This window comes from Anser anser, assembly GCF_964211835.1.
Source record: "Anser anser genome assembly, chromosome: 28".
Lineage (NCBI taxonomy): Eukaryota > Metazoa > Chordata > Aves > Anseriformes > Anatidae > Anser > Anser anser.
Window position 1 is genome coordinate 2,449,663 of NC_139749.1, and position 14,801 is coordinate 2,464,463.

General features: G+C 49.8%; 1 protein-coding gene across 1 annotated transcript; it reads left to right on the forward strand.

Moving 5' to 3' along the window:
* The first annotated feature begins 8 nt into the window (after positions 1-8).
* On the forward strand, positions 9-13,539 carry NCSTN (nicastrin). Its single transcript, XM_083813847.1, has 17 exons — positions 9-169; positions 674-778; positions 2,239-2,362; positions 2,871-2,989; positions 4,064-4,209; positions 4,397-4,547; positions 5,009-5,118; positions 5,953-6,105; positions 7,488-7,592; positions 7,782-7,859; positions 8,009-8,178; positions 9,420-9,522; positions 9,796-9,891; positions 10,389-10,476; positions 10,611-10,762; positions 11,082-11,294; positions 12,835-13,539. Exons 1-17 carry the CDS (start codon positions 43-45, stop codon positions 12,955-12,957), a joined length of 2,163 nt encoding a protein of 720 aa, XP_083669973.1. The 5' UTR covers positions 9-42; the 3' UTR covers positions 12,958-13,539.
* Positions 13,540-14,801: the final 1,262 nt, after the last annotated feature.

Below are 14,801 nucleotides of genomic sequence, written 5' to 3' on the forward strand. Positions count from 1 at the left end.
GCGGCTTCCGGCCGCGCCGCAGGAAGCGGAAGAGCCGGGAAGATGGCGGCGGCGGCGGCGGCGGGGAGGGCTCGGGGCAGGCGGGGGATGGCGGCAGCTGCGGGGAGCCCTCGGCTCCCGGCCTGGTGCGGGCCGCTGCGGGGGCTGCTCCTCGCCGTGCTGGCGGCGGGTGAGACGGGCTGGGCCGGGCTGGGTCTCCCCCCCCCCCCCGATCTGGGGTCCCCCCTCTCCCAAAGGGCTCTGGGGTTCCCGCTCCGCCCCCCCCCCCGGGATCTGGGACCCCCCCCCCCCCCCGTGTCTCCCCGTCCGGGATCTGGGGTCCCGTCCGTCCTCCCGTTCCCTCCCCGGGGATCTGGGGGTCCCCTCCCTCGGTCGTGTCCCCCTCCCTCCCTGGGATCTGGGGTTCCCCCCCCCCCCAAAGGATCTGGGGTTCCCCCCCCCTCCAAGGATCTGGGGTTCCCACCCCCCCAGGGATCTGCAGTTCCCCCTCCCCCGGGATCTGGGGTCCTCCCGCAGGAGATGGGGCCCTGGGAGCCCCTGGCCGTTCCCTCCAAGCTGGGCAGGGGTTCATCTCCCCCCCTGCCCCCCCCTTTTAGCTGGGGGGAGCACCTGGAGGTGCAGGGAGCACCCCGGTTTGTCCCTCTCTGAGGCTGGGCCCTGCCTTCTTCCCCAGGCTCCTGCCAGGGGAACTCCGTGGAGAGGAAGATCTACATCCCCCTGAACAAGACGGCGCCGTGTGTTCGCCTCCTGAACGCCACCCACCAGATCGGCTGCCAGTGTGAGTACAGCCCCGGAGCCGCTCCTGGGGGGGAGCCGTGCCCTGAGGAACGGGGTACGGCGCTGCTGGCCCGCCTAGTTCAGCACTGTCCGCGTTCCTAGCGCTCCTTGCTGGCTTTTCCGGTCCCACTCCGCTAACGCTGACCTGCTTCGGCCAAATTGAGGGGTAGAGACCTTAGAAAGTCCGCGTTTCCTAGACCCCGCAAACCTGTGGCTGGGCAGAGAGTGACGTTTTCAGCACGCGCGGCTGGTCGTGTGCAGGACAAAGCCAGTTCACCACGCAGGATGGTCCTTGCCCAGCCAGCACCCTGGGTAGGAGGCAAAGCCGCAAGCCCTGCCGAATTCACAGGCTCCTAGAGAAACAGGCAGGGAGTAAAGAACCAACAAAGCGGCGTGCGGAGGGCCCAGAGGGTTCGGTTTAGCTGCTTGTGCAACGCTTGTTGCTTTCGTGCGGTTTTTGTGCCGCGAAGATGCAGGAGGTAGGGCCGCTTGGCTGCTGGGGACAAGGGGGAAGGTAAGGGGGCCCGATTCAAACGGCGCTCCTTGCTGAAGAAGAGCAGCTGTTTCCCTCGCAGAAAGGGCAAGCCCCGAGTCAGGGATTTGTTAATTTGTGCTTGAATTTCGCTTCCTTAGCAAGCCGCTCCCTGCAGCGAAGGTTGTGGCAGCTGCCAGGGCAGGGCAGCACAGCGCGGCTGCGCTCAGTCCGCCCGATAACAGCGCGGGGTGCGGGCTCCCCGGCCCTTCTGCCCTCTGACGTGAGCCTGGCGGTAGTGCAGACACCAGCACACGATCCTGCTGTCCCGGCCCAGGGCAGTGAGTAACGACGACCGCTTTTTCGAGCTGTGGGGGTTGTTTTTTATCCGCAGAGGCTTAGGAAAGGGCTTCGTTTTTTTGGGATGGGGTGAAATGACAAGCAGGCGGGCCTGCTCGGCTGCTAGTCCCCTGCGCTGCCCTGATCTTTTGCCTCTGTCACCTCGTGCTCCTCTGAGCTGCCTCTGAGTGCTCCGTTTCGGAATTTGCAGCCTTCGATGATGGTCAGCACGAAGCTGCTTCTGTCACTGTGGTCCTCAACTCAGGTCCTGTCTTCTCTGCGCGATTTTCTGTCCCTGGGCCTCAGTTTCCTCCCGGGCCATGCCTAATTTCTTCCAGTCCCAGGAGACTTGTAATGCTTAGATAGCTGAAGTTCCTTCGGTGCTTTAGGGGACTTAAACAAAAGATGCTTTCAAGGCTTGGGTGCTTATTTCTGTTACTTTTTGAACTGTGCTTTTCACTTTCGTTTTTCTTCTTCTAAAAGCCGTTCCTTTGTCTGTCCTGTTCCAGCGAAATGGTGCCGCTTTACCACATTGCTTCCTCCCGTCCTCTTCTGAAAGCTCTCTTAGCCGTGCAGCCCCTCCTGGTTTGGGGTCGTTGGGGTGTGAAGGGATCACGGTGAGACACCAAGGGCGCTTTCTCTTTCCGCAGCATCCATCAGCGGGGACACGGGAGTGATCCACGTGGTTGAGAAGGAGGAGGACCTCAACTGGGTTCTCGCTGACGGCCCGCACCCACCCTACATGATATTGCTGGACGGGAACCTTTTCAACAGGTCAGCGCTTCTTATCTTCCCCGGGCGTGCCCAGAAGACCGACGGGGGGCCCTGATTTGGGGACGAGCAATCTGATTTTTTCAAGTGAGAGGTGGCAAAACCAGCCCTGACTGCACTGCTCCAAAGCACAGCGAGGGTGGAACGCGCATGTTTTGGCTGTGTTTTACTGCCTGGAATTATTTCTTCGTAAATAGCTAGTTTGGTCGTCGTTAGAGCTCTGCACTGTGCGTTTTCTTACGCCACGTTCATTGCTCTAGCCGCGCCTGAAGTTCATTAAACGAGGCGGCTAACGTTTGCCGCGTCTCCGGGGCAGAGCAGGAAAGAAGTGGTTGAAATTTTCTGTTTCTTGCCATTTTGCATGCTTCGGGGAAGGCGAGCAGGAAGGAACGCGTTGATTATTCTGATCACAAGCATAACCACGTGCTTGCGTAGTATGTCAGCAACGGCATTTCTTGGATTGTAACCCTTCGTGAGCGAATTCACAGTTTCATTCCTTTCTCTGCTCCAGGAAGGTGCTGATGCAGCTGAAGGGAACCTCCCGAGTGTCAGGCCTTGCCGTGTCCATTGCCAAACCTAACCCTCCCCAGGGGTTCTCTCCTGGTTTGAAGTGCCCCAATGACGGGTTTGGTAAGGAAATGTGAAGTCTTTTCTTCTTGCTGGGAGGAGGAGGAGGAGGAGGAGGAGGAGTTCCTTTCCGTTGTAAGGTCAAAGCAAGAACTGTAAAGGCCACGTGAAATTGCAGCTTCGCTTTCGTGTCAAAATTGTGCCCGAGATAACGTGCTCGATAATTCCTTTCGAAGTAACTGGTCTGATCTGGAATCTCATCAGTTCTGAGCAAGGGCTGGTACTGATGTTTGGGGGGGAGGACTGTTGGATGAGCTGGCTAAAACAGCGTTAAGTCACTGAAGCGTTAAGCCTGGCCAAGGTTTGCTGCAACATCTTTTTCTTTCAGGTCTGAAACTTGTACTTTTTCCCCACCTGCTCATTAAAGCTTCCATTTCCGTAGATTGCGTGGGGCATGTGTTAACCTCTCTTTTTGGGCCAGTTACTTTTTTCATTCCGTTCTGCCTCCCTGAATTCCCCGGGAGGTTTCAGTTAGGTTTTCACTTCGCTGGTTTTTTCATGCAGCGAGTTTACTATCTTTCAGTTTGTGGGGAGAAACTACCTTCTGGGGTTTGCACAAAGCTTCCTTCTCGGCCGTGAAGGGTGCCGTGTAAACTCCTGAGATACGAGTGGTGTGCTGGCGTTTGTTGCCTCTCTGCCTTCGTGTCCTTTGCGCAGTATCTAGGCGTTAAAACAATTGGCACGTTGTGGATGCCTTAGGGGTACTTCCAGCACATGATGAGCTCAGAAAATGCTGGTTTGTGCGTTCCCCCTTTTGAAGTGTAATGTTTCTCTGTGTGCCTCCTCCGCTCTCTCAGCATGTGATAAATGCTCGCTGAGTGCTCCTGCCAGCCGCCTGGCATGTGATGGCTTTGAGCACGCACGTTTCTTATTCTCCCTGCTCGGCACGGTGCTCGGTCTCTGCCACTCTGCCGCATGCAGTGACCAGCTCCATCTCTCTAAGCTTTGTCAGCTGGTTCCCTAGCCCATAATGGTGCTCATTCGGTATTTGCTGCTATTTTCCCAGCAGGCCCTACCTTTCCCGCAGGCTGTTATTCTCTCACAGGCTCGGATTTGCCCATTTCTTTCTGTTTCCAGGTGTCTATTCCAAAGATTACGGCCCTCAATATGCACACTGCAATACGACTGTGTGGAATCCTGTGGGGAGTGGGCTTTCATATGAGGATTTTGACTTCCCTATTTTTCTACTTGAAGATGCCAACGAGACTCAAGTTATTAAGCAGGTACTTAACTTCTTCAACAACTGGGAGAGGGGGAACTGCCACCCAGCTCAGGAAGGAGGGCAGAGGTTGAGGTAACTCAGCTTAGATGTCAAAATCTACAGGAAAAATGTATGGTCCAATTTTATAGGCAGCACACCACGCTGTTAGAGAAACGCTAAGTTTTGTGATAATTTTTATTTCTGTCCAGTGTTATCAAGACCATAATGTCCCTCGTGATGGATCTGGCCCTGAGTACCCGCTATGTGCCATGCAGCTTTTTTCCCACATGCATGCTGTCACCAGCACGGTTACATGCATGAGACGCAACTCCATCCAAAACACGTTCAGCATTAATCCAGGTGAGCAGATTCGTCTCTCCTTGTCTTGATAAGTCTGGTGGTAAAAATCCTAGCAAAATACAGTTTTGCAAAAGAGAGAAAATTATAAAGTTTCCTCGAAGGCTTGCTTCCCGGCTGAGCCTTTTCAAAATAAACAATTCAAGTGGTAAGGAATTTGGGGGTGTGTTTGCCATCGGTTTGGAAAATACGTAGAGATGCTGGCTGAGAAAGACGCCTAATACATAGATCATCAAGAATGGCTCTGATATTACTACTACATTAGGCTGTGTGTACCTGAATGGAAATCCTGGTCCTGGTGAATGTTTTGTCAGTGACTTCCCTGGAGCCAAGACTTTACCCCAGCTGGGCACAAGTTTGCTCTTGTGATAGGACCGCTGGTGAGCTTCAGCTGACCAGAAAGATCATTTCTCACTTACCTCTGCTGTAATCTCAACTCAAGCAATGTTGTTTCTGCTTCCTAGAGACCGTATGTGATCCGCTTCTTGATTACAATGTGTGGAGCACCTTGCAACCTATCAATTCCTCTGGAAAAGTCGATCGCGAGCAGGAAGTGATCATTGTCGCTACACGAGTAGGTATCTCCTTAATACTGCTTTGCAGAGAGGGTGGCTGGAAGGACTCCGGGAAGATACGAGCTTTGAGTCTTATGAGAATATACTCCTCTTATATATTTTCATTTCTTCCCATGTTCCAGACCTTTTAGATTTGACTGGCTATTGTGGTTCTACTGGTAGGAGCCTTTTAGTTGGTGGGTTTGCGTATTGTTTCAATAAAAGGACATGTGGGTTTTGTTTCTGTCTGTATTACTATGTGAGACTTTTTTCAGCATTTTTCTCAGGGATGGGAAATCTTTACGGAACCAGACAAGTAGAAATAATTAGGGTGTGTGACATGCTTTCCTAAAATACTTCACATGCTTGAAACATGTTGAAGAGGGAGAGAGGGCATGGTTCACTTGTCTATATCGATGGGAGAGGATGAATCACATGGAGATTTTGGTGTGTGTCAAGCGGTGAGTCAATGTCAGAGCTGAGAAAGAAGTTCACTTCCCTGTCTAGCAGTCTGTTTTACAGTCATTTTCCACCCTCCAGAGATACGAGTTCAAAACTCCATTTTGTGACCCGCACGGAGGCACACGCTGCATGTTGGTGCTAACAGTGAAACTGCAGCACGCCTGATAGCGTTAGTTTTCAGGTCAGGGCTGAGGGGTGTTGGCAGTGCTCTGAGGCCTCAGGACTACAAAAATTACTCATCTGGTATTTGAAGTTCCATTAGGCAGGATGCTTTGGTTCTTCCCTTATCAGTAGGGTGAGTGGGATAAGAGAGGGGTGACAGATTTGCTTTCCCAGCGCAGTATTCGTCTGTCTGTTTGCAAAATTCTTATGCCTGCTGTTCATGCTTACAGATTGACAGCCATTCCTTCTTCTGGAACATTGCACCCGGGGCAGAGAGTGCCGTCTCCTCTTTTGTGACCCACTTGGCTGCTGCTGAAGCTCTTCATAAAGCGTCAGATGTTCATTTGCTACAAAGAAATGTAATGTTCACCTTCTTCCAAGGGGTAAGAGCAGCAGCATCACTCCACCATTTGGCTTGTTCCAAGACAGCAAATCAGCCCTTGGCTCTGTGCAAATGAACTTTTTCCTAGTCTTTGTGCAGTCGTTTATCTGCATCCCCACACCATAGTTCTCTCCGCTCCCCCAGTGAGAACAGGATCTTAATTGCACTGGGATAACAACAGCAGATGGGGCTTCCAGTGGGGCAGCCCATGTTCTGCCCCACCGTTCATTCTGGTCGAATAACTCAAACTTTGCTTTCCCTCCTGTCTCTTCCCAGTGTTCCTCTCTGTCTGTCTGTTCTCTGCCTCCCCGCCCCGTTCAGGATGAACTGCAATGGCTAGGCTTTAAATCCTGAAATGAAGCCCAGAAAAAGCTAGATTAAAAATATATGTGTTGACAGCAGCGAAATGTAGTTCATTTCTGAGAGCCCAGCACTGGAGCTGGCAGCTGTGGAAAAGCAGAACAAGCTTGTGGAGGAGGGACTGATGGCCAACAGCTGATGTTCCCCTGAAGGCATCTACATTGATGGCTTCTTTTGTGCAGCTTTGTGAAACTGGCTCCCACAGCCCCATGCTGTGGCCATGTGATTCCCTTCATTCACCCTCCCCAGCACATACATCCCTACTCAGAATTTCCCTGGGGAGGCGAGCATACAGCACGATGGAACGGACACTCTCTGTCGTGCTCCCAGGATGTAAGAGGAGTGATAAGACTTGGCTGTAAATTAGCCAAGAGGAAAGTCTGGTGGCTGGCTGACTTCACTGTCCTTTTCTGTCACGGAAATTCTCTTCTTCAGGGCATCTATTCATGCCCAAGCAAAGCTCAGCCTCTTGCAGTTCTCTTGACAAACTCGTTTCTGTCATCTTGCCTTCAATCCCGCTTTTTCCGGAGAAACAGATACCCCTCCTTTTGGGAGAGCTTCATGTCTTTAACTCCTGGAATGGAGGATTGCCCTCTTCCCTGACCTCCTATTCTGCTCTCCCGAAAACAAAGAGGAAGGTGTGTGCCAGAGTGGAGGGTGGAGTAACGTCCCTCTGCTGTTACTCACTTGCAGTACCTTGCGACTTGTAGGTACTCACATAAGCTGACTTTGTGCCTTTCTTGCTTGTGGAATCCAATAGCCGTCCCCTGAGTTTTTGCTGTTTGCCTTCATTTTTGTCCTTTGCCATGTCCCTGCCTGCAATACTTTTGTCCCTGGGTCCAGGCACAATGTAACAGTTCCTTTGGTGCGTGCAAGGCTACGCAGACCTTCAGAAATACTTGGTGCAGTAGCTGGCCCTTGAATTCTAGTTTTTTTTCCACCTCAGCTTCTCAAATAGTGCTGCTGGTTGTGCCAGGCAGCTATCCATATGCGGTTCATGTGTTTTATTTTTTTCTGTTGCAGGAGACCTTTGATTATATTGGCAGTTCACGAATGGTGTATGATATGGAAAAAGACAAGTTTCCTCTCCGTTTGGACAACATTCATTCATTTGTGGAGTTGAATCAGGTGAGAGAGAAGTTAGGGGACCTTTTTATTCCTTATTTTTCTGTGATAATTTTAGCTGTAGTTTTCCTAGCCAGCCTTCTACTACTTCTGTTGTTTCTTTCCTCATCTGGACTTCCCTGCTCCAGAAGATTCAGTGCTGTCCTAGTATGTGTTTAAGATGGTGGTTTGGTTTTTATTTTTCCCTTGCAGGTGGCTCTAAGGAACGGCTCCGTTTTATGGATGCATACAGACCCCGTCTCCTGGATGAATGAATCTGTTCAAACACAGGTGATTGAAAGCAATCTGTAGTTGCTCACCTACCCAAAATGCTGTGGGATCTTTGGCATGCTACAAATGATCAGGATGTTAAACTTCCCAGACAAATTGCACATCCAAAAGAAGAGCGGAACAGTGCTGTTTTCTCTTCTCGTTTCCAGGTTAGAAACCTGCTCGATATTCTGAGTAATAGCAGCGTGGGAGCAAACGTAACTTTGCAGGAAGCTGGATATTCGCAGCCTCTTCCCCCATCTTCCTTCCAGCGCTTCCTTCGGGCCCGGCACATCCCCGGAGTGGTCCTAACTGACCACCAGGCTGCCTTCCAGAACAGGTACTCCTCCGAGGTGGACAGCACAGGCTGGCCCTTGGCCAAAGGCAGCAGAGCCAGCAGAGGGCAGCCCGAGCTCCTGCAACGCCTCTGCCAGGAGCGTGCTGCCGAACATACATGTAGAGCGGCAGTCCGGGGGGAGCGGAGGAGCAAACGTGTGCCATGTAATTGAACAAGCGCAACATAATTATTCTGACAACCGAAAGAAATCCAGTTTTGTACAGAAAATGTTCCCCACAGCTGGCTGGGAGCCAGAGGTGAGCAAATGGCAACTGAGCGTGCCTAAGCCTCATCTGTTCTTCCAGAAGCTAGCTGCCTTTTTTTTTTTTTTTTTTAATATAGCTTTCTGTTTGTGATGGCAGAAAGCCCCAGGCATTGGAAAAGGGCACTTTGGTTCACCCTACATGACCCTAATACAGCATGTTCCGTGGGGAACCCCTGTTCCTCTTCAACTTTGGAAATGGGGATGTGGGGTAGAGGACAGACATCCCCTTTTCACTTTCTCTTTTTGCCTCCCCCTTCATCCAAACTCTTCAAATTGTCTCCTTGCCTTCATCTTCTACCGTTGCTTACTGTTACTGAGAATCTGTGGCATAATAAAGGGGAAGTAGCTTCCCTTTTTTCCCCTTTCAGCTCTGTCTGCGCTGCTTTGAAGGTGCAGGAAAAGCTGAGGTGAAGGCAAGCACGCCTCCTGGGTGCGTGACCATCTTCAGACTGGGGGGATCAGTCCCACATTGTCTGGGAATATCAGATGCGTAGCCCATGCAGTGGGCTTTCAGCCCAATCCCCAGTGCAGCTGTGTGCGCTACAGACACTTGGGTGTAAATCTCTCGTAGAGTTCGTTTGGAATTCTTCACTGCCTTCAAGATAAGGCATTAATAAAATCCACTAGCATGATGTGCGTTAAAAGCTCTCTTCCCAAGAGACCTTCTGCATGGGTTGTCCTTGCCTCAGTTTCTCTACCCATTTAATAGATTGGGCAGTTGCCCACTGGAAAGCTAATCACAGCTTGTAAATTGCTTGGAGATCCTCAGATGGGAGAAGCTGTGGAAGGGCCAAGTTAATTATAAAGCCTCATTAAATGGTTTAAGGAGCGTGTGGCAGGGCAGTGCTTTGGCAGGGCTATATCTCTGCTCCCAGGAGACTGCTCCCACTGTTTGCTTTAGGCACACTCTGAATTGAATTCCATGCCCTGTGGTTTCTTTCTGCCCCTCCCCAACCTCTGTTTGACTTCTTCTTTTCAGATACTACCAGAGCATGTACGACACTCCAGAGAACATCCGGATGCAATACCCTGAGGGGCTTAGCCCCGAGGAGACCTTGGAGTATGTCACAGACACAGCCAAGGTTCCTACCCCACATTTTCTTTAGCTGCTGTATCTGGGATGGGTGGGGATTTGGGCAGGGACAGATCGCAAGTGGGATCACGGGGAGAGGGGGAAAGCCGTTTTCAAAGAAGGCAGAAAGAAATGAGAGTACTTCGTACAGTTACAATGGCAAAAGGCACTCAGATGTTAGCACGATGTAAGCGTTTCGATGGATGTGTAGGTTCTGGCTTGCTCTTCCTTGTTTTGCTGTGTCTGCCTATCTTGATTAACACCGAGCGCTCTTCCTTTGCAGTCCCTGGCAGAAGTTGCCACAGTGGTCGCCCGTGCTCTCTACCGGCTTGCAGGGGGAGCCAACAACACCTCTGCTATTCAGGCAGATCCAAAAACGGTACGAGCAGATGGAATTGTGTCCCTGGCATCTATGATGAGCCCTCACGTACTTCCCTTCTGTCTCTGTTTGTGTGTTTACACAGCATGCTGTCCTGTCTGTCTCCATGAGGGCTTCGCCTCTCCCCCCTTCTCCCATTCCCCACCAAGGCTGAATGAAAAACTTTTCACCCTTCTCTAGTTCCTTGCCTCTCAATCTCAAGGCAGACGTTAAGCTCCATGAGCCTTCTGCAAACAGAGCTCCTTTATCCTTGTTCCACAAAGCAGAAGAGGAAACAGGTGAAATGGCAATCAGTGCCACAGGGATCAGTCAACAGATGTGGAATCAAACCCAGCTTTCACAGCTCAGCCCTGTATTATATAAAGTTGTGACTGCTTTCCTGTGCTCTTGGTCCCTGGAGTAGAAAACATCCACCAGCCAAATAATCTTGAGAGGTGTAGCTATTAAGATGCTTTGCTCTCTCTTCTTTGTATAAACCAATTTCCATCTCTTCTCAGGTCACTCGAATGCTGTACGGGTTTCTGATTAAAATGAACAATTCCTGGTTTCAGTCCATCATTAAGCCTGACCTAAAAGGGATTCTTGGTAAGAGCAACACAGGGAAGAACGTGGGGATGGGTTTGACCCCATATGTTACCTGGCAGCTTTCTAAAGCTCCACAGCAACACTGTCTGCTTCTGGCAATCTCCCCGTCAATCCCATTTCTCTGACTGTTCCAGGTGATGTTCCCCAGCACTACGTCGCTGTTTCCAGCCCTGTGAACACCACCTATCTTGTGCACTATGTTCTGGCCAACCTCACAGGCACTGTTGTTAACCTCACCAAGGAAGAGTGTTTGAACCCTGATAAAACACCAAACGCTGAGAAAGAAGTAAGTGCCGTCAGAGTGGGGTGGGACAAGAACACAGCTGTTGTCTAGTTTGCCGGTTTTCTGCTTTTGAGGGAAGCTGGTTAGGAATGTTTACTACTCCCCATAATCACACATGGGAGAATTCATTCAACTCCTTCAATAAGGAAGCATTTTAAAGCCCAAGGGCAGCGGAGGGTTGTGTGAAAGGATCCCCTTGCAGTGAGAACCCTCAGTAAAACCCTCTATCTCCTTCCAAAGAGAGGCAAGATTCCAGAACAAGGGCACAGTCTGGTTGTTTGCTCGTGCTCTGCTGGGTCTTACTGCCCTGTTTTCATTGCAGCTGTATGATTATGCCTGGGTGCAGGGTTCTCTGGACCCTAACTCAACAACGCGAGTCCCCTACTGCGTTCGGTCAACTGTTCGCCTAAGCAAAGCGCTCTCTCCTGCCTTTGAGCTGAGGCAATGGGGATCTACAGAGTATTCCACGTGGACAGAGAGTCGGTGGAAGGAGATCCGCGCCCGGATATTTCTGGTAGCCAGCAAGGAGCTAGAGGTGAGTTTGTGCTTGTGTGAAAAAGAAAGAGGAAAAAAATATGACGAGGCCAAACCCAAAGGTCTTTGAATAACATCTGAAAGCTGGAGAAACAGTTCAGAGTTTGTTAGATCGTGTGCTGTTATCATAGGTGAGCTTCCCAGTCAAGAAGGCAGGCTCTGGGCCTTGTGAATGGGATAACCAAGAGTGTATCGCTGGTGATAACCCTGCCACCTCCTGCCATTTGGGGGGCAATAACCTAGTCGCTGAGGCTGAGACAGAACAGAATAATCAAGAATCCCATGAGCAGGCTGAGGTCTGTGAATAAAAGATTGAAGTGGCAGGAGTCTCAACCCTCTCCCCACGTACAGGAGGCCAGACCAGTGAATCGGGCTGTTGGGGTGGCTTGCCTGCTGTGCAGCCCGGGTCTGCCTTGCTGCTGTTTGAATCCCCTCTTGCCAGCACAGAAATAACCTTTGTAAAAGCCTTCACAAGTGAGAGCTGTTGCTGGTTCAGTGTCTCAGATTCGAAGCAGCCTTTAGCTGGGTGTGATGCAGCTGAAGTGCCAGCAAAATACGTGTTAAGTGTGCGGTCCCTTTGGGCCTGGCTGCCCTCTGGTTAGCTGTTAATGAAGTTGTGCGCCCTGCCATGACAGCTCCAGAGCCTTCTTGTCATCATTTCCAGCGGTAAGCCACCCAAAGGCCATGCAAGCCCAGGTAATTGTTGCATCTTTCTGATGGTTATTTGCACTATGAGTAACTGATTTGTGTGGCACTGGACCTTTTTAGCTCTGTCAGGCAAGCACAGTGTCCTGCCCGTGTCTCTTGCCCCGTGTCACAACCTGGTGGGTAGTGGTACCCTTGAGATGCACGTTTTGAGCCCAGCCATCCCTGAAGTGCCGATGGAAAACGTGTCATGGGAGCTGTAGCAGCACAGGAGTGCCTGGCCAGTGGATGGAGGCTGTTCTGTGATAACCAGGGGAAATTGGGAACGATAGTCCTACGTGCAAGAAGGGTTGACAGCAAGGAACCCAGTGAGGCCTTAGACTGGTCAGGCACTTAAGCTTCTGGAAACACGATGAGCAGGAGGTAATCTCAGTTATGCAAAGGTTATCGACAGATGTTGATTCTGCTAGCAGCTGTGCTTGTTGAAGGCATTTACAGTTCCTTATGGGGGGATGTGACAGTTCATTCAGGAGTAGCCAAAGCGTCCCATTAAATGCTTGCTAAAATTCTTTGCAAACTATGTGGACTACTCCAGTGACTTTGACACGTGATATATTCTCTTTTATCAGTCATATAGTTTTCTTGCCTTTTCTCTTAAACATCTGCGTGCACTGTTGATAACTGCAGAGAAAGCTGCACTGATCCTGCTTGGCAGTCACTGTTCCTTTTGTCTAAGACTGTACGGTCCTCGGGGTTTGTTTTTATTTTAATGTGCATAGTGCCTGAGGAGTGAGAGCTGGTCTCTGTGACAGAGACCCCACCGGGGACAAATTCTGTGAGATGCTGCAGGTCCGTCTTTGTTACGACAATGCTAAGTATTTCTCATCCCTCCCTAGATAATCACTTTGGTTGTGGGCATTGCCATTCTGGTCTTCTCCCTCCTCGCCACGCATTTTATCAACGCCAAAGCGGATGTACTTTTTAGCATCCCTCGGGACCCTGGGGCTGTGGCTTACTGAAGACGCTCTCAGGGGTTGAGAAGTCTTAGTCCTTGGATTGCAATTGTCAAAGAAGAAACTACACTGGAATGCCCCTCTCTCTGGATAGGGACACAAATGGTTCGCTCCAGAGCTTCCACGCTCGGGTTCTGGGGACTGAGCCCCAACACGTAAGAGACTTTCCCAGAAAACTGTGCCGACCAAGCCCAAAAGAAATCATGACTGAGAAGCTCCCAAAGCCTTTTGTTTTTAATTTGTCCTTACATCTGTGCAGCTTGAGATGATTGGTCCTGAATGCCACCGAGACGACAACGTGATGGATACGTTCCCTAAAGGAGGGCAAGGGTGGAAAGGGTAAAGGTGTTTTCTCTGGGATGTGTGGACCAGCAGATTTCCGTGGTGTCTGATAGCACGGGTTGCCTGTTCATGTCCAACAGTTGCTGTGAATCTGTATATATACTACAATGCAGGGAGGGCAAGGTGTGTTTAACAGATGATTAGATGTAAAATGTCCTTTTTTTAATGGTGCAATATTTTCTGGGTTTTGTATATATATAAATAGTTCCGTTTAATTAAAAAAAAAAATCTCCGCTTACAAATTAACCCATTGCCTGCATTGTCTTCAGTTGCTGCCAAAAGGACCAAAACTGCTGGGTGTTGCAATGTGTTTTGATCTTGGGAGGAACAGCGTTTGTCTGATTCAGTTTTTGACTCTCAAAATTCTTTCTACAACTGGATGAACGAAAGCCACGGTGCCCTCTGACAGGACAGGGAGTTAACTCACCGCTGCTCAGACCGTAAGCTCTCCAAGGCAGGGATGGCTGGACGCTCCATACAGTGCCTTGATCTTGATTGATCTCTAGGTGCTGGTATAATAAATATCTTTTCTAAATTGCATGCTCACGCACTTTGTTCCCTTTGATGGTATTGCTTAGCACGCAGCAAGACCGGACTCTGAGGGCCAGCAGTCACGACTGACCGGGCTCTCAGATATTCCCAGTTGTTCACCTGTTCTTCGGCAGTCTTGATTCAGAGGTGCGATAGTGCTGTTGTCTAAAGCAAGGAGCTCAAAAACAGGTAGAGAGGATTAATCACAGAAATCAGAGCTGACTAGCACTAAAGCAGGCATCATTTTCCCTTCCCTAGAGGACCATGCAGCCTTATTGTGTTTAAGTCTTTTCTCAACTAGACATAAACTGTGGAGTTTTAAAGTAATTCAGACCTTGTACTTTCGGTGCTTCCCTGAGGGGAGACTTTTTCCACTTGCTAATACATCTTAGTATCAGGAAACTGTTCCTGATACTTGGTGGAATGTTTCTGTGCCTGATTTATTTTCATTTCTTCTAGCCATTCCGAAGAAACTCATATCTCAGTTTAAACTGAGATATCTTTTCTTTATAGTAAGGATTTTCATGGCCTCTAACTCCTAATCTTTGGGCAGAAAATATCAGTTCCCTCAGGTTATCCAAGTAGACTATTTCTGTGCTAGAAAGTGCTTTAGTTGAGAAAGAGGACCACAAAACAGCAAGTGATCTGACAATTTTTCGAAATATATTTTTCCCTTCATAAGGTAAGTTTATTATATTTTTTTTATGTATCAAAATGCAAATGCAGAGTTCTGGGTGCAGCAGTGCCATGTGAAGAGGTGGTGGGATGAGAGATGGCTAATCAGCAAAGTGGGTCTATATACACAAGGTTCTTGATAATTTTAAAATTATAAATGCTTCTTTAATGCTTCCCTCTCTCTCTCTCCTTTCAAATCTAGGTTCTTTGGGGCTTTTTTTTTTCCTGAAGGCTTCTGGTTGGAATTTTTTTTTCCCCCTCTCCTTGCTCATTTTCCCCGTACAAACAGAAATAAACCCTTT